Source organism: Sminthopsis crassicaudata, chromosome 4, assembly GCF_048593235.1.
Source record: "Sminthopsis crassicaudata isolate SCR6 chromosome 4, ASM4859323v1, whole genome shotgun sequence".
NCBI classification, from domain to species: Eukaryota; Metazoa; Chordata; class Mammalia; order Dasyuromorphia; family Dasyuridae; genus Sminthopsis; species Sminthopsis crassicaudata.
This window is the reverse complement of record NC_133620.1, coordinates 436,718,477-436,740,855: the sequence shown is the minus strand read 5'-3', so window position 1 is coordinate 436,740,855 and position 22,379 is coordinate 436,718,477. Positions and strand designations below refer to the sequence as shown.

Here is a 22,379-nt window from a genome sequence, read left to right as displayed (position 1 = left end):
ACACACTAACTAGCCTACTATAGCTAACATGCTCCATACAAATCAAGCTTCAATCAATATATTAATTAAGCATTTGTGTCAGATGATAAGCTCTCAAGATATAAAGATGAAAAATCAAGCAATGTTAGACTCAGGGAATTTATACTCTAACAAGACAGATAATACATAGGAAGGTAAATACAGAATGAATACAGCAAAGTTTGGAGAGGGAGAGGAAAGACAATGAAAACAGGGAGGAACCATAGTATCCATACAGAAAGTAGTGTTTGAATTCAGTCTGGAAGGAACCAGAAATTCTAAGAGAGAGAGATGGGACAAAGAGCAGAAAATGAATGCCACATGTGCAGTATACTAAGAAGGCTAGCAGGGCTGGGTCACAAAGTGTAATGAAAGACTGTAATTGGTCATGGGTTGGAATGGTAAAGAGAGTTAGTAACAGGGAGCCACAACAGGGAAGGAGAGGAGGGCATAAAGATAGAGAGGAATGAAGAAAGGAAGGAAAGGGAGGGAAGGAGGCAACAGGAAAAAGCGACAGAAACAGAAAAAGAAAATGTAGGAGTGAAATGGTCTGGCTTTTTTTTCTTTAAAGAAAAATCACTTTGGCAGCTACATAGAGATGGTCTGAAGTGGGAAGAGACCAAAAAGAAGGTCGCTGCAATAGTCCAGGAAAGATCTGACAAGGACATTTCCTGGCTAACTGGAAGGATAATGGTACCTTTGACAGAAACATACCAAATTTGGAAGAGGAAGGGAATTTGGGGGAAAAAATTATGAGTTCTGTTTTCAGCATACTGACTTTGAAAAGTTTTCAAGAAATCCAGTTTCAAATGATTAAAAGGTTGTAGAAACAGAACTTAAAACAGAGAAGATACTTTTATAGATCTGGAAATCACCTGCATAAAGATGACAGCTGATGAGATGAGGTAAGATAGTATTGAAGGAAAGCACAGAGTCCCAGAAAAAATCCCAGATTAGTGGGTGTGATCTAAAAGGAGATCAAGCAAGAGACTGAGAAGGAACAAAGTCAGAAATGGTGGGAGGAGAACAAGGAGAAAACTGGGCCATGAAAATCAGAGGAGAGGTCAAAAGTGTTCAAAGCTGCAGAGAGGCTATTTCGATATATGCCCTTGTCCTTGAGGTTCAAAACCCTAGAGCTATTTGGGACTCTTCCCTTCCCCCCATATCTAAAAAGTCTCAAAATCTTACAGATTTTCTCATCACCACATTCCTTCCCTCATTCTCCTAATTCCTTTCTCACTACCATATCCTAGTCTAGGTCCTAATCATTTCTCACTCAGACTATTCTAATAGGCTTTTGAATTTATTCTCCCATTTTCAATTCCTCTTTTTCTCCAATTATGAAGTTCCAAAACAAGCTTTCCAAGTCACATAATGCCTCTACCACTCAAAAAGCTTCAGTAATGCTGTTAATCTATAACTGATTTTGTCTAGAGTGCCTTACAAATAATAAAGACTAATAAAGGTTTATGGAATTGAACTGAAGTAATGCAATGTACACTAAGACCATCCTCCAAGTGTGATGGTCTGTTCTCTAAATTGTAATTGTTCTCTGGGAGCAGATTTCTTGAGGAACTTCTGGAGGCAGCCTTTCTTTCAGTTCAGTTCAATAATCCCAAAATGCAGCCAGGAGTTAAAAGTCCAGATCCTTTATTTTCTCCTTCAAGTCTTGCCTCCTTCACTTGGGGCTCAGCTAGCTTTCTTAGAGGTGTCTCTCTCTCTTTAGTTCACGAGAGCTCTTGTCTGAGTGTCTCCAGCCAGCACGAATGTCCAAGTTGGAATGAATCTGACTCTGCCTCCAAGAGTGTGGGATTGTGGGTTTCTGCCTTGTGAATCTCCCAGAAGTCCATGAGCAGGCTTTTCCTTTAGACTTGTGAATCTCCCCACTGAATCCTGGCTCAGAATCTCCTCCCAGTGGGCTTTGTCCTTTTATATGCTCTCTAAAGGTATGAAGTCTGATGTGTGAACCAATGAGCAAACTCTTTTAAAGAACTAAGACAACTACCTTCTCTCAAGTTCTGGCCCATAACATCTCCTTGTAGGATCAGATCATACTGAACCATGCTAAATTAGATAATTATATCCATTCCAGTGATTTAGCACCTTGTAAGAATCCTAACATCCAAGGGTTTAAGATTTCTTTTTATTTCTTTGTTCTACACTTCTTTAGACTAAATGACTACTCTATGCAAAGTATTGTTAAAGTCTATAAATATTTTCAATGAATCATAGGGAGAATAGGCTCACAAACAAATTAGATAAATAAAAATAATTTTCAGCCTCCCCTTGTAATCAATCATCTGTTATGAGGCCTATTCCAATGAGTGGCTTCTTAATGGTTGTCTGCAAAGTAGTTAGTCTCTAAATTATGAATCTGTTTATGCCTTCACTTTTGCTTGGTGTATCATGTTGCATTTATTCATGCATTCCTTTCTGGTTCCCTTCTAGTATGGCGCAACTCTTAGAAGTGCTACAGTAGTAACCCCAAGGCTACCAAGTCTTGGGGATGATGTAGAGCAGATCTGAATTCTCTTAGTTTAGGAATGATGTATTTCTGTCTTTAAGTTATCTTGTCCATCCAGGTCACCTTGCACAGCCAAGGTAGAGACAAAAAAAAAAAAATCTTGGTTGTCAAGATACCAGCCTACTGATCAGTGATAATGGGGTTCATGGAGCTAATGAGCATCAATCATGAAGTGCTTAAAGTTAAAGCCAGCAGAGTACAAAACTGGATTCCCATTATTTGACCTAGTGATGTTTCAGGCCTAAAAAATGGGACCAGGTGAAGATTCCTCAGAGACTATAGGATAGAGGAGGCCTTAAGTAGATCCTGGGCCTAAGTTTCAGGAAGTCCCTGGATCCCTATTCTCAGAGAACCACTGGGAGGAAAAAGTCAGACCCTAGGCTAAGCTTCAGGAAGTCCCATGACCCAAAGGAAGCAGAGAGCATTGCTGACCATTGGTCAATGATCAATTTCTTTTCAGTTCAATCAATGAATTAAAAAATTAACAGGAAGGGAGGTTGTGCCCACATTTTTTTTTTTGCTATTTAACCCATTTTTCATTTCTGCCATGGGTCACACACTATGCTGGATTGCTCAATTGGGAGCGTTGGACTGTTCCTCTCAAGGACCAAATAAAGGCTTTCTGTTTATATTTGGAGATGCCTCCAAGTAGTCAATTTGGGTAAGACGGAGATCTAGGACCCCATCCCACACACTCCTGAAAGTAACTCCCATCCAATGTAAACAATAAGTAGGCAGCAGGATGAATACAGAGAGGCTTGGAGAGACTTACATCAACTGATGCCGACTGAAATGAGCAGAACCAAGAGATCATTATACACTTCAACAACAATACTATATGAGGATCAATTCAGATGGAAGTGGTTATCTTCAACAAAGAGAAGATCTAATTCAGATCCAATTGATCAATGATGGACAGAATGAGCTACACCCAGAGAAGGACACTGGGAAATGAGTGTAAACTGTTTGCATTTTTGTTTTTCTTCTCAGGTTATATTTACCTTCTGAATTCAATTCTTCCAACAAGAAATTTGGTTCTGTACACATATATTGTATCTAGGATATACTATAACATGTTTAACATGTATGAGATTGCCTGCCTTCTAGGGGAGGGGTGGAGGGAAGGAGGGGAAAATTCGGAACAGAAGGGAGTGCAAGGGATAATGTTGCAAAAAATTACCCATGCTTATGTACTGTCAAAAAAAATGTTATAATTATAAAATTAATAAAAAAAAAAAAAAGAGAGAGAGAGAGAGAAAAAAAAAAAACTCTAAGTAGAACTCCTTTAAGAATCTGACCACTCAATTTATGACCAGAGGAGAACTAGAGATCATTATTGATCACAAAATAGAAGATTTTGATTACATCAAACTAAAAAGTTTCTGTATAAACAATACTAATGTAAACAAGATTAGAAGGGAAGTAACAAATTGGGAAAATATTTTTAAAAGTAAAGGTTCTGACAAAGGTCTCATTTCCAAAATATATAGAGAACTGACCCTGATTTATAGGAAACCAAACCATTCTCCAATTGATAAATGGTCAAGGGATATGAACAGACAATTCTCAGATGATGAAATTGAAACTATTTCCACTCATATGAAAGAGTGTTCCAAATCACTACTGATCAGAGAAATGCAAATTAAGGCAACTCTGAGATACCACTACACACCTGTCAGATTGGCTAAGATGACAGGAACAAATAATGATGAATGTTGGAGGGGATGTGGGAAAACTGGGACACTGATACATTGTTGGTGGAGTTGTGAAAGAATCCAACCATTCTGGAGAGCAATCTGGAACTATGCCCAAAAAGTTATCAAACTGTGCATACCCTTTGACCCAGAATTGCTGTTATTGGGATTATATCCCAAGGAAATACTAAAGAGAGGAAAGGGGCCTGTATGTGCCAAAATGTTTGGCAGCTCTTTTTGTTGTAGCTAGAAACTGGAAGTTTAATGGATGTCCATCAATTAGAGAATGGTTGGGTAAATTGTGGTATATGAAGGTTATGGAATATTATTGCTCTGTAAGAAATGACCAGCAGGAGGAATACAGAGAGGCTTGGAGAGACTTAAATCAACTGTTGCTGAGTGAGATGAGCAGAACCAGAAGATCACTATACACTTCAACAACAATACTGTATGAGGATGTATTCTGATGGAAGTGGATATTTTCAACATAAAAGAAGATCCAACTCACTTCCAGTTGATCAATGATGGTCAGAAATAACTATACCCAGAGAAGGAACACTGGGAAGTGAATGTAAATTGTTAGCACTTCTGTCTATGTACCCAGGTTACTTACACCTTCGGAATCTAATACTTAATGTGCAACAAGAAAATGGTATTTACACACACATATTGTATCTAGGTTATATTGTAACACATGTAAAATGTATGGGTTTACCTGTCATCGGGGGGAGGGAGTGAAGGGATGGGGGGATAATTTGGAAAAATGAATAAAAAAAAAAAAAAAGAATCTGACCACTCCTCAACTTCACCTCTAAGCCACATAATTAGCATTTCAGTGACAAAGAAACATCTGGTTTCTCTCACTTTTCCTAATAAAAATAACTTTTTTCCCTTCTTACTAGTTAGCTGCTTTTTGGAACACATCCCACTAGCAACAGCCATTATAATACTACCATTATAATAAACTTCGACCCTTGATTTGGAGATTTGATTAGCATGAAAATTCTTTTGAGATACTTCATAACATGGGTCTGGAACTTTGACATTTTTGGGATTCCGAAGTCCCACACTACAGACATGGCCCATACTGTACCGTATGGATACTTGCTACAGTATCCATTCACCAAGAAATGGAGTCAATCTTTTATAAAATGTCTACTCTGAGCCAGGCCCTGTGCTAAGTGCGAGGGACCACAAAGAAAAGAAAGAAGGGCTTACAGTCTAATGTGGGAACGAACATGACAAACAGCTATAGACAGAAAGAACCAAAGTGATCTCAGTGAGAAAGCACTAAAGAAGCTGAGATCTTAGCTAGAATTTGAAGGAAACCTAAGAACAAAGGAAACGTAGAAGAGAATTCTAGTCACGGGCACCAGCAAGTGGAAAGGTATGGGTTAGGAGATGGACATTATGTGGTAAGAGCAACAAGACCAGAACTACCAGATTTTGGAATATGTGGGAGTGAGGTGTAAGAACTCTGGAAAGGCAATAAAGAGCCAGGTGAGAATAGGATTTAAAATTAAATGTGATCTTGTAAGTAATCTCGAGCTACTGGAGTTTGCTGAATGGAGGTGATAAGATCAGACCCAGACTTTAGGAAGATCAATTTGAAAGCCAGAAACACAGTGGAGTGAGTCTTCAGGTAAGAAGACCAACCAGTAGGCTACTGTAATAGTCCAGGTGCCAGGGCCTGAAGGTCTAAATGAGGGAGGTGGCAGTGCCATAAAAAGAGAAAATGGCCATCAGGCTGAGATATTATGAAGGGACAACCATGGAACTCCCATCTGATAGAATATGGAAGGGCAAAGGGCAGCTCCCAATCTAATGAGGGAGAGACAACAAGTAAATAAATATGTACAAATTAAACTAAGCAGAGAATAGATGGGATGTAATTACAAGAGAGAAGACAGCACAAAGAAGAGGGGTTGGGAACACCTTCCAGTAAAAGATGGGGGGGGTAGGGGAGTCAGAATGGAGAAGAGAGAGCTTTAGGCGTGAAGGGTGGCCAAGGAAAACACCAGACTCCACTGAAGGAAGGGCTTTGTTAGTGGGACAGCAGAGAGGCCAGAACCCCTGGGTTAAGGAGCATCTGGCAGGTGCTTGAGAAGGAGGGTCAGGGTCAGGGAGCACTTTAAGTGCCAAGCACAGGGCTAGGGGGAGGAGGGAAAAGAGGTTGGAAGACTCCTTTTGGTGGCTGAACACAGGGCAACTGTGTGGTGAGGGCCTACTGCCTCCCCTATGACCTGAGTGCATTCTAGCCTGTGCCAAGACCACCCGGAGACTGCCAAGAAGGGGGAAGTTAAAGCCAGATCTTGGTGGGGAGCCCAGGAGCTGAAGGAGACTCTCCAGGGCAGCAGGGAAGTGAGGAAGACAGAAGGGTGTGGAGGGGAAATCCAGAGTTCTGTTTTAGACTGCTTGTTCCATAAACATTCGGGTAGGGAGGCTAGACAGGAGTCGGGGAGAAGAAATATCCTAAGTGACATATTCCCAAGTTTAATACAATACTGGATTCTCCCGTTTAATTGTTTTGTATTCCTGTTTTGTGTGTTTCTTTGATCTGTTTCTATTTTTAATGAGTACCACAAATTTGTTGATTACTGCTTTAGAGTAAAACTTGAGAGTTGGCTGTGCTACTCCATCATTCCTTCCTTCCTCCCCCTCCATTATTTTTCTTAAAGTTCTAAACCTTTTTGTTACAGCAAATGAATTTTTAATTTATTGTGTGTATTTGTATACCCCTTTAGGTGATTTTATTCCTACAGCAGTTAAGTCTGTTAAGTGAACTTTAAGTAGCACTGTTATTTTTACTATGTTGGGAAAGCCCAGCCAAGAGTACTAACTATTCCTCCAAATATTTAAATGATTATTTCCTTTAGAGTGCTTCTAATTATATTTATCTTGAGTGTATATTGAAGATTAACTGCCACATATTTTATGGATTGTATTTTGTATATGGGAATCCCCCTTCTATTATTTCCTCATCAAGGTTATAAAATTATAACTTAAAACTTTATAAAATACTCATGGATTTTTTGTGAATTTATTTTGTTTACTGCTACTTTAGTAAAATTATTGTCTAAATTAATTTCTTTGCTAATCTTCTGTGGTTTTCTAAATAAAATATACATCAGAAGTGGCAGGTAGGTGGCGCAGTGGACAGAGCAACAACCCTGAAATAAGGAGAACCTGAGTTCAAATTTAATCTCACTTCCTAGCTGTGTGACCCCTGGGCAACTCACTTAATCCCAATTGCCTCAGCAAAAAAAAAGAAAAAAAAAAAAAAATCAGAACATGAAAGAAGCTTTGTTTATTCTTTGCCTGCATTTAGGCCTTTCTTTTCTTTTTTGTTTTATGGTAGTATTTTGAGCACTATTTTAAATAACAGTAGGTAAGGGAGAGGAAGTCCCTGACTTATTCATGTGTTTATTGAGAAAGCATAGTGCTTTTCCTCATTGCAATATTGTAAGCTTTTGGTTTGGTGTCTATACTTTTGTTAAACTAAAAATAGATCTCCTCGGTTTTTGTAAGGATTTTTTACATAAATGAATGTTGTACTCTGTCAAAGGCTTTTTTGTGTGTGTGTATTTGTATAATCGTGTGTGGTTTAGGTCTATTTTTGTTTTTAAACAATTATACTGTTTTCCTAATGCTAAATTCATCCTTCCATTAGTAATATGATTCAATTTAATCCCAGTTCATAATTAAAAATTATATATTTCTCAAGGGTGTTTTTTCCAACTTTAATTCTCCGCTTGCTTTATTGTCTGTTGGTTGAGGTCTAATAAACAGTGTTTGAAATTCAGACTTTTTTCATTTTTGAGAATAATATTTGGAATGTACATATTTGGAGAGGAGGCATTTTCAGGGAGAAAAGTTTTAAGTCCAGGCCTTATTTTCCTGTGTTAAATACTATTATGACTATTATATCTATAAACATAATATATTAAAATTAGGATGTCATCTATTAATACATTTCACAATAAACTACTTAACAATAAAAGTAAATCTACTTACTTCAGTGTCTCAGCAAGGAAGAAGCTCTGCTGTACATCGTCATATGCAGGAGCAGAAGAATATACATCCTTGATCCCAGAAAATCCACCTCTGACTCGACAATACTTTTCAATAGCCTATTTTTGATATGAAAGGAGAAAAAAATTTCCACAAACTTTGAGATTTGAAGGGCCAACTTCAATTAATCACAATATGCTGAGATATGATAAATGAAAGATATCTAATCAAATTTCAACAATGAAAAGCAATAAATGATTCAACTTCCTTATAGTGCAATATGTTTAACTTTTTGAAGAAATTCCCGATTTCTTCTCCACAGTGATTTTTGGCTATTCTAAATCCAATAACAGTATCATCTCACTAATTCTAACAAATTAAGGCTACTACAATTGCTTGCATATTATGTACCTTGTAGCTGAAACTCTCCAAAGGTACTGTCTCAAAATGTTGAAGACCTTCAGAGATCAAGGTTGCCTTACTTTTCTATTTCAATCTCCAGAATTAGCCTAGTGTTTTGCAAATAGTAAGCACTTAATAATTGCTTCATTCATTTGCACAGAAATTTTAATAAATAAATTAAAATGATCTATAGTTAGCATGTCAACTGTATAACAAAATGGAGATTTTGGAGAGCTTAAATGTTTGTTTTTGAAAGTTCCAAACACTCCTTATTTTTGTTTTTATATACTATTTGACATCTAAAGCCTTAATCTGTCCTCCGAACTCCCTTCCCATCTCCTTACACTTATATTCCTACCCACAAGTACTCTATAATTCAGTGACATTGGCTTCCTTTCTATTCCTAAAAAAAAAAACAAACACACACACATACACACACACACACACACACACACAAACAAGACATCATATCTACCAACTCTTAAGTGTTTTTCCTGATTGTCCTCTAATCCCAGAATGCATTATTTATTCATCTCAAGCTCCTAGCTTCCTTCAAGACCCAGCTAAAATGCCACCCTTTATAAGACCTTTCCCAGCCTTTCTTAATTCCCTGTCTGAACACTTACAGTTTATCCTATCTGAAGCTTGACTGTCCAAAGTTGTTTGCATATTGTTTCCCCATTGGAAGCAAGGACAATTCTTTGCCTGCCTTTGTAACATACCTTCTTTTGAATTTCTAATGGTTAGCACAGTGCCGATCATATAGCAATCAATCAATAAATACTTTTCTCTTCCCTCTTCCCTTCACCTTCAGGAAAACACTGATGTGGAGTTCAAGCTTATCCAAAAAGCATGGCACAAGAACATAACAAGTAGCAAATAGCACCTCACAAATCAAGAGAAATGGACCTCTAAACAAATCTGGCATAAAATCTGATGAAACCAGATCATCCTAAGAATATTTACAGATGAAAATGGGAAGACAAGAAAAAGACACAAAGACAAATGTCTGCATTTTTATAGTACTTTATTCTCAAAATTGATGATAGTTAAATCATCATAGCAGAATTCTTATGTATGAGGATGTGTAACTGGAACTTAAGAAGATGACATCACAAAAAGAAGTCAAACCTGACCAAGCACATAGAAAAGACATTTCTACTGGAAGTGACAACTCTGAAAGCAGAAGGGGGCTGAGTTTTCAAGGTATCTCAAGAGGGCAAGATAATAAAAGAATGGAGAAAACAAAAACAAAAATGATGTTGACTAAAAAAGTAACCAAAAAGACATTATGCAAACCTAAATTACTTATTACTTTTCTCTATAAAATCTTTATGAGAATAACTGATATATCTATCTATCTATCTATCTACATATATATATATATATACATATATACATATATATTTAGTTAGTTAGTTAGTTAGTTAGTTAAGATCATATAAGATCCCTTCATAAATACAACCACAGAGATTAACTTTTCCTCATAATTTAGAGTCATGGCTGCCACAGGCTTTCACTACATTCATTTAAGTTTTCTAGCCAGTCCAAAATGGGGATTCCCTATAGATGATAAAATTCTGGGTGCTACTGTTTGCAAATGCCATTCTGAGTATATCAAGAACCACTATAAAGGTTTACTAAATGAGAATGCCTCAAAAAAGTGCCAAAGCAAATCAGAGAGAAAAAATCATATCATAAGGATAAAGAAGACACTGCACAGATCACAATATGTAATTGGATGACTCAGCTCACTGAGTGTTTTAACTTTCTCAGAGTAAAGCTTGGATGGGCACTGTGTGACGGACAATGAGTAAGTCCTTGAACCTTCCAATCACCTGTAGAATGCCTCTCAATCTACCTGAACTCATTCTCTGGTAACTAACATAATCCTTTTCCCTTCTCACTCTTCAAAAAGAGGGGCACCTGAATGCCAAAGGACAAAAGCCCTCTCTTTAATTCTTTCTGTCCACTTCATCATTCAATCCAGCACAACTCAAACCTCCCCACTCTAATAACCTCATGTTAAGTATACATAACAACCCAAACACACCACAAGTATTGATAAGAAAAACAAAAGGAGAGGGAAAGAAGAGGGAGAAGGGGAGAGGAAGAAGAAGAGGAAGAGAGGTCATTGCTGTAGAACGTTTTATTTCCCGAGGCTACATTTTTGGTATTCCATTCACATTTTCAACTTTATGGTGCTTGATTCTATCAAGAGTCAAAAAATGACTCTAAAACAAGCCACATACTTGATTAAAGCTCACTTATTGGGCTTCCTTAGCAGTTGTGAATTTTTCCCCAACTTCACGAGGCAGAGAACAGTTAGTGTGTCTAAAAATTCTTCTATTCTTTTTTAAATGACATTAAAATTGTCCAGAGCGGGAGAAGTTTGGACCCCTTAACAACATTTTCTGGTAAGAAGCAGCTTTCAAATGGCACAATTTAATTAAATCCTTTCAGGGTTAATTAGCAATTCATTAGGAAAAGGACAGGTATTTAGAGGAATCAGAAGTATATATGAAGAAAATAGGAACTACCTATTCTAGTAATTCAGTCACTTAGGTAACCACCTCTTTCATGGATAGGTGAGTTCTTAGATACATAGAAAGAAGGGAAGAAGTAAATCCATGAGCTTTTTGGAATATATTCATCCCACATGGAGAAGCATGCTGGTAAATGCAAGTTATATAGTTAAATAAATGAATATAATGCATTCTGTAAGAATAAAAGTACAATTTGAATAGAAACCCAAGATTTACAATGCCCTTATCAAACATTATCCGTTGACTTGTTAGCATCCATATTTTAGGTTTGTACTAAATACAGTAGTTATTCATTGCTAAGAGTGAGATGCAAAACCACATCCTTCCTAACTTCCATTACAGGTAATGTTTCCTTAGCCAATTAGGAAAATCAGGTTAGAATAAATCAAGTTTAGATCTACAACTTATATATTATAACATACTCAAAATAAACACATCATAAAAAAGAATGAGAACTACCAGGTATATTACTATTCATAGTTTGTGGTTATAAAGAGAGTTCTTAAACAAAAAAGAAATTGAGATAATAACAAAAGATAAAATATGTAATTTTTATTACAAGTAATTGAAAATCTTTTTATATATTCAAAATCAATGCATCTAGGAGAAGTCAATTGAAGGAAAAAAATCTTTGCATCAAATATTTCTAAAGAAGGTATAATGTCTGAGATTTGATAAAAAAAAAAAAAGATATGTGGAATTAACACAAATTTGTATGATTAAGAGACATTTCCCTATGCACAGGGAATACATATCCTGTAAAGGATATGAACAAAAAAATCTCAAAAGAACTGACAAATCAAGAATGACATTTAAAAAAAAACTTTAAAATTAATCTCAATAACAGAAAGACACTACAACAACTTGAGGTTTCACTTTCACCTTACACACAGCAAATTGGCAAAAATGTCAAAAGATGAGAATCATCAGGGGATTGGATAAGGGATCTATGAAGAGATTGAACCATTTTGAAATGCAATTTGAAAGAAAGATGAAATGGTTCATATTTGATTCAGGGATCAAAGCTACAGGGCTTGGGAGGGCAGAGGTGGCACCCACACCTGAGAAGAGATGTTTATATACACGATATTATGCATAGCAGTACTTTTTATAATAGCAAAGATCTAGAAACAAAGTAATTATTGACTGGCTGAAAACTGTAAATAAATTATGGGTCATGAATATAATAAATTCAGAGACAAATCGATTTATATGAACTGTTACAGAATGAAGTAACTAGAACTAGTAAAACAACATACAAAAATGAAAGGAACAAAATAAATAAAACTGTCATATAATTATAACTGAGAAATTTCATCCTGGAAAAACAGTTGGAGATGTACCTCCCTCCCTTTACCGCAGAAGTGGGGAAAAACAATGTTGAATTAGACATATAGCATTGGTCTTGACTGATAGGTTGGTTAGTTTTGCTGAACTCTTTTTCTCTTTATATTTTAAAAATGAGGAAAACAAAAATTTGTGTCACTATATCTCATTCTAGTTCTTTGTTAAGTTGGCTCCTTGGAAAAAATGATCAAGATTTTCTTGGCTGGTGAGAAATGTAACACTTGAGATGGGAGGGTTCCTAAGTTGATAGGGGGCTGTAAGTGTACTGTAATTAGCCAAAGCTGTAATAGGACATAGCTTATTGAGCTGAGGGAATGAGATGGTGCAAATGATACCTTATATAAAACTAGAAAGAGTCAGAACTGGAGCTGAGCAAAGACATATGGTTTAGGGTAAGCTAGAGGGATTTAATACCAGGTAGGTAACAGAGAGACAATTTCTTAAGGCAAAATTGCCTGGCTTTGTGAGACTAGCCATCTCCTCATGCTTAAAATCAATCTACCATAGCTGGCCATATCCCAAAACATCCTCTCTTACAAACAACTTTCTCTAAGTAAGCTAACATGAATTTTTACCACACCCTGGAATATCAGTTCCTTCATCCATTAAATTAAGACAGATCTTTTAGACACTAAACAGAAAAGCTTACTGTGGAAGGGCTTCATTTCTTCCTAACATTTTAGTTTAGTTTAGTTTTTTACTTACCTCAGTTGCCTCCCAGCCCCATTGCCTGTATTTGGGGTCATGAGTGAATCTCCACATGTACCAGTAAGTTTCAATTACTTCTGGGCGGAGAATGTAATACTTTTCATTCTGTCGTACGGCTACGGCCTCTGCACCACCATCAAATTTGAAAGCTTCGGGGCCTAATTTTAACACTATAAAGAGACAAATAAATAAGATAAATGAACAAGGACTTTGTCAAGGCATTTTCTTTTTAAAAGGATATTAAATATGAAGAGGAGATCCTGTAAAACATGTCTTTAACAGAAAGTAAATCTAATTTTTGATTCTCTTTTTAAAACAGCTATTAAAGTTTAAAAATGGACTAAGATTTTTAGGACACTATATAATTGTGTTTCTCTTGAATAATTCATCCCAACACAGTGGTAAATCTACCTATATGACAGACATAAGTGATCTTTTTGGAAAAAAATATAATACACTGAATGTACTTTCCATTTTATTCCCAAATAAAGTGTTTATTTGATTCATCCTACCTTAGAGAAAAAATGTTATTTTGTGTTTTTAAAATGGGGAGAAACAGACAAAGACTCAAATGAATTATTAGTTTCTTATTTAATACAAATGAATGGGGAAACATTATAGATGCTAGAACTTAAAATTTTATTTTAAAGCTCCCTATTTTTCATTTAAAACCAATGTCCTACAAGAAACAGTTTATTTTACAAAAATAAAAAAGTTTAGAAACCTTTAGATACATTTTTGGGTTGTTTTTTTGTTTTTTTTTTTTTTTTTGAATGAGAGCATAAAAATTACCTGATTACCACAGCATAAGATCTAAACCGTTTTTAGGAGCTTGGACCAGGGACTAAATTATCTTTAAATTAAGAGTTCCATCAGCAAAATTCTAAACAAATGGCAACATTCTCCTATTTTAAGATAAATTGTACCAGCTACTGAACAACAGAAAACTGCATAAAGAGACAAAGAATTTTCTTCCATATCTCCTAATTCCATCTTCTAGGTTAATCCTCCATTAGTATCTACTTGAATATGAGCTGAAACCTGCAGCTTCTTCTGTCTTTTTAATCACAGCATTCAGAAGAGAGCTGTTAATTTAGTACATCTATTTCTTACTTCTTCCATCAAATGGAAGACTTTTCCTACATAGTGGGGGAAAATATCTCTCTAGAGAAGAAATGACAAGTATCAGCTGATGTAATGACAAAAGAATGTTATAGTAGAAAGATCCTTTGTGTTTCTGTATCCTTCCTTTTGGTGATCAAATTGGCTCCTGTGAGTCTATCTATATAGAAGAATCTCAGCTCTATGTAACAGATTATTGCATCTCTCTGGAGTGCCTGCCCCATATTTGACATGCCAAACTAGAATACTCATAGATCTTTTAACTTGTCTAGCCACTTGTGTGTGTACCTTTAGATTCACCTTTGGTTCTTAATTTTCAGTCAACTCACACCCAGTCAATTATCAAGTTCTGTCAATTCGACCTCCACCACATTTACTACATCTATTACCTCCACTTTATGGTCACAATCATCATCCTGGTTCAGACTCTGAACACCACTATCTAGATTATAGTATAAATATTTCCCTTTTTTTTTTTTGCTGAGGCAGTTGGGGTTAAGTGATTTGCCCAGGGTCACACAGCTAGGCAGTATTAAGTGTCTGAGGTCATATTTGAACTCAGGTCCCCCTGACTTCAGGCTGGTGCTTTTATCCACTAGCCTCCCCCTAGTATAAATATTGCTAAGGCACGGGTCTGACAAAGTCAAAAGCACTCTCCTATTCAGTAAAGTAGTGCTTCCCAATTACTTTTAGCATAAAATACAAATCTTTGCTATGGAATTTGAAGTTTTCTACAATCTATTTCCAACCTACCTTTTTAGGTTTATTTTATTTTATTCTTTCTTTTCATGAATTCTTCAGTCTAGCCAAATTGGCTTTCTTGTTCTCCCTTACTCATGGCATTCCTTTTCCCACTTCTGTGCATTTATACCATACTAAATTCCATGCCTAGAATGTAGTCCCTCTTCACTGTAATTGTTAGAATCTTTGGTTTCTTCCAACTATCGAATGAAAAAGTACTAATTTGTTCTTAAGAAGTACATACTTCTAAATTGGATAAGACAACATATAAAAATGTAAATGAAATTTACAGAACAGATAGATAATTTCAGAAGTCCTAAGGGTATAGTAGAGGAAAGGAAGTATAAAGGCCCACAATTCCTTAGATTTTATCAGTAGGCAGAGGACAAAGCCATGGGTAATAATCACTATTTTTTAATAACAGACTCTAGAATGTTTTCCAGAAATTAAAAGGTAAACTAAATAATATTCTAATTCTTAATTTGCATTCAATTCAAGTGTTATCATCAAAATTAGGTCTTTTATATTCCTAATGGCTACAAGTACCTCAAATTATTAATCACCAAATTACATTTTTATTTAATATATATCCACATGCATACATGCTATTTCCTTAAAAAAAATAAAGCAAGCTTCCCAAAGATAGGAGAAAAATTTTTTAGGGGGGAGGAAGGAAGAGGGGTGTTTTTCCATCATTAGCACCAGTAGGAATTTAACAAATGCTTATTGATTAATCATCTGAATGAATTCTAGAAAGAAACACTGTTCTAAAGTATATACTGGAGTAAAATGTCTAGTTTGGATAACAGCAAGCAAGCCCCAAAGACTGTAGATTAATATAAGCACAGAAAGGTGGTCTGGTGACAGATGGTAATGGGCTTTAAAAGACACCCATGGAGTCTAAACACAAGCATACTAAGCTTTTCTTCAAATGGGCCCAGAAACAAAAATAGTACTACAGATAGAAATTTACAGGGCAGAGTACAGAGGGATTCTTTAATCCTTTGTGAGGTCCAAGACTTTTGGCTATAATTCAACACAGAACTTAAACCTAAAACCCCGGAGCCTTTTCAGAAGTGTTGTCTAAGTAACCTTCCTCCATCTTTTAATTATGAAGTAATTTTCATTTATCCTTACTGAATACCAACCTATTATTGTATTAGATCTAATGCTTTAGCCGTAAGAATTTTTTTAGTTTTGGACTGTCATTCAGGATGTTAGCTGACTTCTCCGTTTTAAATTATTATTAATGTCATAGCCAGTATGTCATTTACTCCTTTGTCCAAGTTATCACCAATTATGTTCTGCATGACTCTCTTGAGTCTAACCATTAAACTACTTTTGAATCCATATGATTGTTATCTAATCCACCTCTCTTAAGGATTCCACAAGAAACTCTTAAGTTACCTAAATAAACTAAAGCATTTTCTGTATCTACTAGTCTGGCAGCTGTAACAAAACAAAATAAATGATATTGGAATCAACTGTTCTTGATGAAATCAGGCTACTTTTTGTGATCATCACTTTCTTTTCTTTAATGTAAGTTCAGTAGCCACCTTTTGATAACAGGTTCTAGAATTTCTGCCAGGAATTAAAATCAAGCTCACTGACACATAGTTCAAACAGCATTCCCTGCCCATTTTAGAAAACTTAGGACAGTAATTGCTTTCCTTTATTCTAACAGTATTTCTTTTTTAGACAGTGACTCAACTTGCCAATTTTTTGGTACTTGAAGGTGCCATTCAGTGAGCAAGTTGATAAACACAACAAAGCCAGCCAGGTGGGCTCTTACTCTCCTTACTTAGATCTTCAGTACTGTGTTTTCCAATTAAAATGTGTCCAGAAGTTCACAGGATCCAAAAAGGAGCCAGTAGTGAAATCTATGGCCTCAAACATTGATCCAGAAATGCACCAGATATAATAAACAAGCAAAATTAACTGGAGATCTTAACATAAAGAAGTCCTAAAACTCACATGGAACTGATTGTTGGTGAAATGAAACCCATGACTGGACTTTAGCTCTGGAAGAGTAAGATCAATTCAAAGAAACAGGATGAGGAGGGGATGGGAAATAGCACTGAAGTATGACAAAATGCTACGTATGAAGATACTTGCTTCTGTTTTCTCAGTCACATGAAAGAATCAGAAGCAAATAAGGAGTGAGGAACCTCCTGTATTCCACTATGAGGAAAAAACCCAACCTTTTCACTGATTCACCTTTTTTGGATTTTCCAGTGCAGCTGGTGCTTGTTACCAACTGCTGATGCCCTTTCAAAGTACCAAGCCACTCTTTGTGTCATTCTCTCTGTTAGCTTCCATTTCTGCTGTGTCTTTTAAAGAACTTATGTTGACTGGTATGTTCCCTGTGCAGGTTAGTCTCTTTAGATAACCAATTAATTAATTCTGGGGAATTTCCCTTCACTCCCTGGATAACTTCAGCTGGAAAGTTTTAATCTGCTGGATCCTCCCTATCCTACTCTAAATCCTGTGAAATCTGCTCCTTCAGAAACCAAGTCTAGCTTTTCTTCTATTCTCTATCACAAACCCACAAAGTATCACTTCTGTCACACATTTCAATCACAGCTGTCATCATTGTTTACTGCAGCAAGTAATACTTCATTCTTGGTAAGAATAAAATGGCTTCAGATTAAAATTTCTTTTTTTTTTTTTTTGGTTTGAATTACGAGATTATTACTAAAGAACAACCAGGAAATTAACTGATTTTTTTTTTTTTTTTTGGCAGAGAAAGAACTCCAGCAGATGTCTAGATAATTGAAGTTCTCCCATCATTACTCAAGTAAACCTCAGTGCCAGGCTCGCCACCTGTCTCCTGACTCCCTCATCTGTTTCTTCTCTGTAGCACGACACAATGACAAAGTCACTGTCTGATTCTTCTTCCATTGATCCATACCTCAATATTAAATGCTTTCCCTCTGTGGTTCATTGATTTCTTCATACAAGTTTATCTTCTCACTATTCAATGCTATCTCCTCCCATTCACCCTCCCCCCCCCCATATCTACCCTATTTCTTTTGAATTTATTCTGTCCTTCTAGAATCATAGTCCAGTTATGGGTTTTATTACATAAAGAATCAGTTACATGTGAGTGTTAGTACCCATTTGTGTCAAGTTCCCTAGTTTATTTTGCTTGTTTCCTATGCTTGTACATTTCTGAATCAACATTTGAGGCCACAAGTTTTTATTACTGGCTCCTTTCTTGGATTTCGTCCTCTATGAATTTCTGAATATCTCAACTATTATCATTTCTCCTGTTTTACTACTATACTCCATAGTATTTAGTTTGGTAAATGTAAAGGTACTTTTCTTCCTTTTTTAGTTGAGAGTTCTTTTGGTTAAAAAAACATTCTTTAAAATGAAAATCCAAACTTTAAAAACTCCAAAAACAAGATTTTCATATACAAAATAGAAAAAAAGGATTGTGAATGACTATACATGAAATTGCAAATTCTTTTAAGAATATAATATAATAAATTAAACATGTATTTGGATTAAATTTGAAGGGTATCAAAACACATTTTAATTAGATGCCAGATGCATTCCATTTCTGCCTAGGAATCTATCACTTCTATGTGTTAAGTCATAGTTCAGAAATCCAAATCCCATATGAAAACATCAATGTCTTAATCAGCTATATTACCAAATTATTGGTAAAATATTATATCTACAAGGACAGGAATCTGGGAGTATCCTACTAAAGACCTCATTTAAATTGATATTCAGATAAAAATGACTACTTTTGAGGTTTGATTACTGAATGGTGACAAATGCAACTAGCTATTAAATTACTTAGGCTTATATCTCTCATTCTTGTCCACAAAGACAAATGTTTGTTGAAATCTAAATATAGGATGTCTATAATATTTCCATGATCTACCAACAGTTACACTGCCAAAAAAGAAAGAAAAAGCTAACTGGACATGATTTGTTCTTAATGAAACATACTGATTTTTAAAATTATAACAATCCCTTTTTCTAGATACTTATAAATCATCTCTTTCATAAGAAGATCCAGAATTTTGCCCAGAAATCAGTCTACTTCATTGGCCTATATACTACAGAGTCCATTCTTCTTTTTCTTAGCACCCAAATTAACATTTTACCTTTTTCAGTTCTACAACAAACCCCTATGCTATGATTTTCCTAATATCACTGACAATAGCTAAGCAATCACATGGACTCTCTCTCTTAAGTTCCTGAGATATAGTTCAGCTAGCCCTAGCAACTTGAACTCAGTGAGAACAGCTAAGTACTCTGATCTCCTCACTTACCTTCAGTTTCAACTCCCTGTTAATTATTTTTGTTCTATCCTTCCCAGTCCAAAGTTCATTCTACTTGGCAGAGAAAACAGAAGCAAAATAAAAGTTAAATGAGTAGTCCAGCCTGCTCATCTTTACATAATGTCATCCCCACTACCCTGAGGAATGGTTGATCCCTTTTTTTGAGTATGCTTTTTTTTCTTCTCTAGCTTCTAAAATTCCTTTTTTGTTCTTAATTATTCATTAGTAGCCTTAGTGCAGTCAAAGCTTTTTTGGGCTCTGATAATAACTTTATAGCACTAGAATTCAAATCAGAATGCCAATTAGAAGGAAACTTAGAATCCACCTAATCCACTTGAAGAACTTAAACAAGAATCATCCCCACAATATGAAATTAAGAGATTTTGTGATATTAAATTGTAGAGGGATAATTATTTCTGTTGGTGATTTCAAGCAGAAAAATAACATTTCAATACTAGATAATATTTTTATTAGACTATCATTAGTCAGAACAACTTAAATATGTCATTTGAAAGAATGGAAGATAGAATTTAACACCAATTTTACAGAAAAACTGAAAATATATGAGACTTTTCTAAATTCTTATGTAATATCAAAGACTTCTGACTCAGTCCCACAAACAGTTTCAATAATGTTAGATATAAATCCTGTGAATATTAAATAACAGGACAGGAAAATCAACACTGAGGTTAGTTTCAATATAGGGTACCATTATTTGAAGCAAGATTTCTTATGCAATCCCTTAAGGGATTGAAATACACAGTTTAAGAAGCTTTGATTAGAGGACTCAGGCTTGAATTACAGTTTTGCCAATTATATACATGTGTCAGATTAGGCAAATCACTTAACCTTGCTGGGATTCAAGTTCCTCATCAGGACAATTAGGAAACTTACTAGAAACAGTGTTTGGTCACTTCCCCAGTAAATCCACACTTAACATCTTAGGATTCTAAGAACCTGGGTCAGGAGGAGGGAACCTTTTTTCTGTCAAAGGCCATTTGGGTATTTATAACATCATTCATGGGCCATACAAAATTATCAACTTATAGAACTCAAGCAGTGGGAGGTAGTTGTTCCTAGCTTTCAGTTTATCATCATCTGCATTTAATTATGTAAATGATTTTGGAGTCCTTAAGCAAGGTTCCTGACTCCTGTCCTAGACGATATCTATATTCCAACACGATTCTGCTGGGCTGGAAAGGAAGCGAATAGTTCAAAATAATATATATTCAGGAAGGTACTGCAGCATGAGTTGAAATGTCATAACTTCAAACAAGGCCAAAAAAATCATTTTAAGAATGCACTAAAAAATAGCTTCAAAATATGAGTCATGGATATGATGTGCTGCAATAGTAAGATAGCTCTATTTGATCAAAAATTCCAGGTTAAAGATGAATCAAATGACCAGAAAGGAAAAAGGGAGTATCCAAAAAAGGACAAGTTAAGCAGGTAATAGCTACAAATTAAATAATTATATTCATTTTATTCACAATAGTAAGAAAAGGGTTTTTGCATCAATCTATACATACAGAAACAAACTAATCACAACTAACAATGACATCAAATATGAAAGACAGTAATTTTATGATATAATTGTCAATATGACGATTTCACAATGGATAGTTAACTGTTATTTCATACATTATATCTGAAGTGTTTTGACAAGGGGAAATGTGATTGACCATATGCAAATGAAACAAATATGTACATATAACATGCTAATATGTAGTAGTAAACACATGGGTGGTGTTACTGATATGTTTCAAAATCAGGCCAATCATAATTTTTATATCTGAGTAAAACAACATTTGAAAACAGCAGAATTCTAATTCTTTTCAATTTGATGGTATTTTGTCTAAAAGAATTCTTAACTTAAAGTTATTAGAGATAATTTGCAAGAAATTTCTTCACAAGTTTTAACAATTTATCATAAATTACGGCTTTCTGCCTTAACCTTGAAAGATGAGGCAAACTGTTTATTCCACTATACTTTATTAAGTATGCTTAACATATGAGGCCAATTGGTTATTTCAACTATATTTTACAAAGATCATGCACTAGGATTAAGTAAAATTATTTCTTGCATAATATTTGCATCTCAAAAGCAATCCCAAAACATGAATTTAATTTTATGAAATTCCCAAAAAGAAATTAGTAGCCTTTACTTTTTAAAATGCATTATCAAATTACTCCACTGTTTGAATTGTCATGAAAGTGTTTAGCTTAAATGATTCAAAAAATCAGCAGCAGTCAGTCAACAAGCATGCATTAAGTGCTTATGTTGCATAATGCTAACACTGTGATAAGTTCTAGGATATAAAGGAAAGTAAAAACAAAGTCCTTGCCTTGGATATCATTCCAAGGGCTGGAAATGATCTTAGAAATCCAGTGTTGACCCAGTATTTTGTGAACTGTTGATATCTTATAACTGTCAATTGATTATATACTTTAATTCTGCCCCTCTAAAGATGAGCAAAGTAGGATGCAGAGAGATTAAGTGATTTGCCCAAGGTATAATAAAAACCTGCATAAGAATTAAGGTACAGTGGCTTCTAACTATGTCCTAATTGGGGAGTTTCTTTTTAGCCAAAGGAATTAAAGAACTAGCAATGACAAAAAGCAATCAGTGGATTAACAAACCCCCCCCCCCCAAATCATCTGTTAATAACAGCGATGGATGATTTAGAAGCCTTGTTTCTTGTCTTCTAAGTAGTTTACTACTTACTAGTATTTGATCTGAGAAATGAACAAAGGACAAGGGAGGAAATTAATGTCAAAATGTCTTTGATATTTACCAAAATGTTTGATTTTGTAAAGGAAGAGGTTAAAACTAATGACAATGCTTAGATTTTAAGATATTTCAAATAAGCTAAATTTAGATTCAAATGAACTATGTATGCCTTCTCAAACACATTTTCTGACCATTCTCTTACTTGTGTTTACATGAATAATTGAGAATTAGATGTAT

The 22,379-nt window shown here is 35.2% G+C and overlaps 1 protein-coding gene across 1 annotated transcript in view; it reads right to left on the bottom strand.

Annotated features, from left to right (window-relative positions):
• MAN1A2 (mannosidase alpha class 1A member 2) overlaps positions 1-22,379 on the bottom strand; it is a 200,317-nt gene that overhangs the window by 5,565 nt on the left and 172,373 nt on the right. The window contains exons 11-12 of the mRNA XM_074263218.1: positions 13,248-13,420; positions 8,251-8,366 (exon numbers count right to left, since the gene is read on the bottom strand). Coding sequence (XP_074119319.1) covers positions 8,251-8,366; positions 13,248-13,420 — 289 coding nt within the window. The remainder of the gene's footprint in view (positions 1-8,250; positions 8,367-13,247; positions 13,421-22,379) is intronic.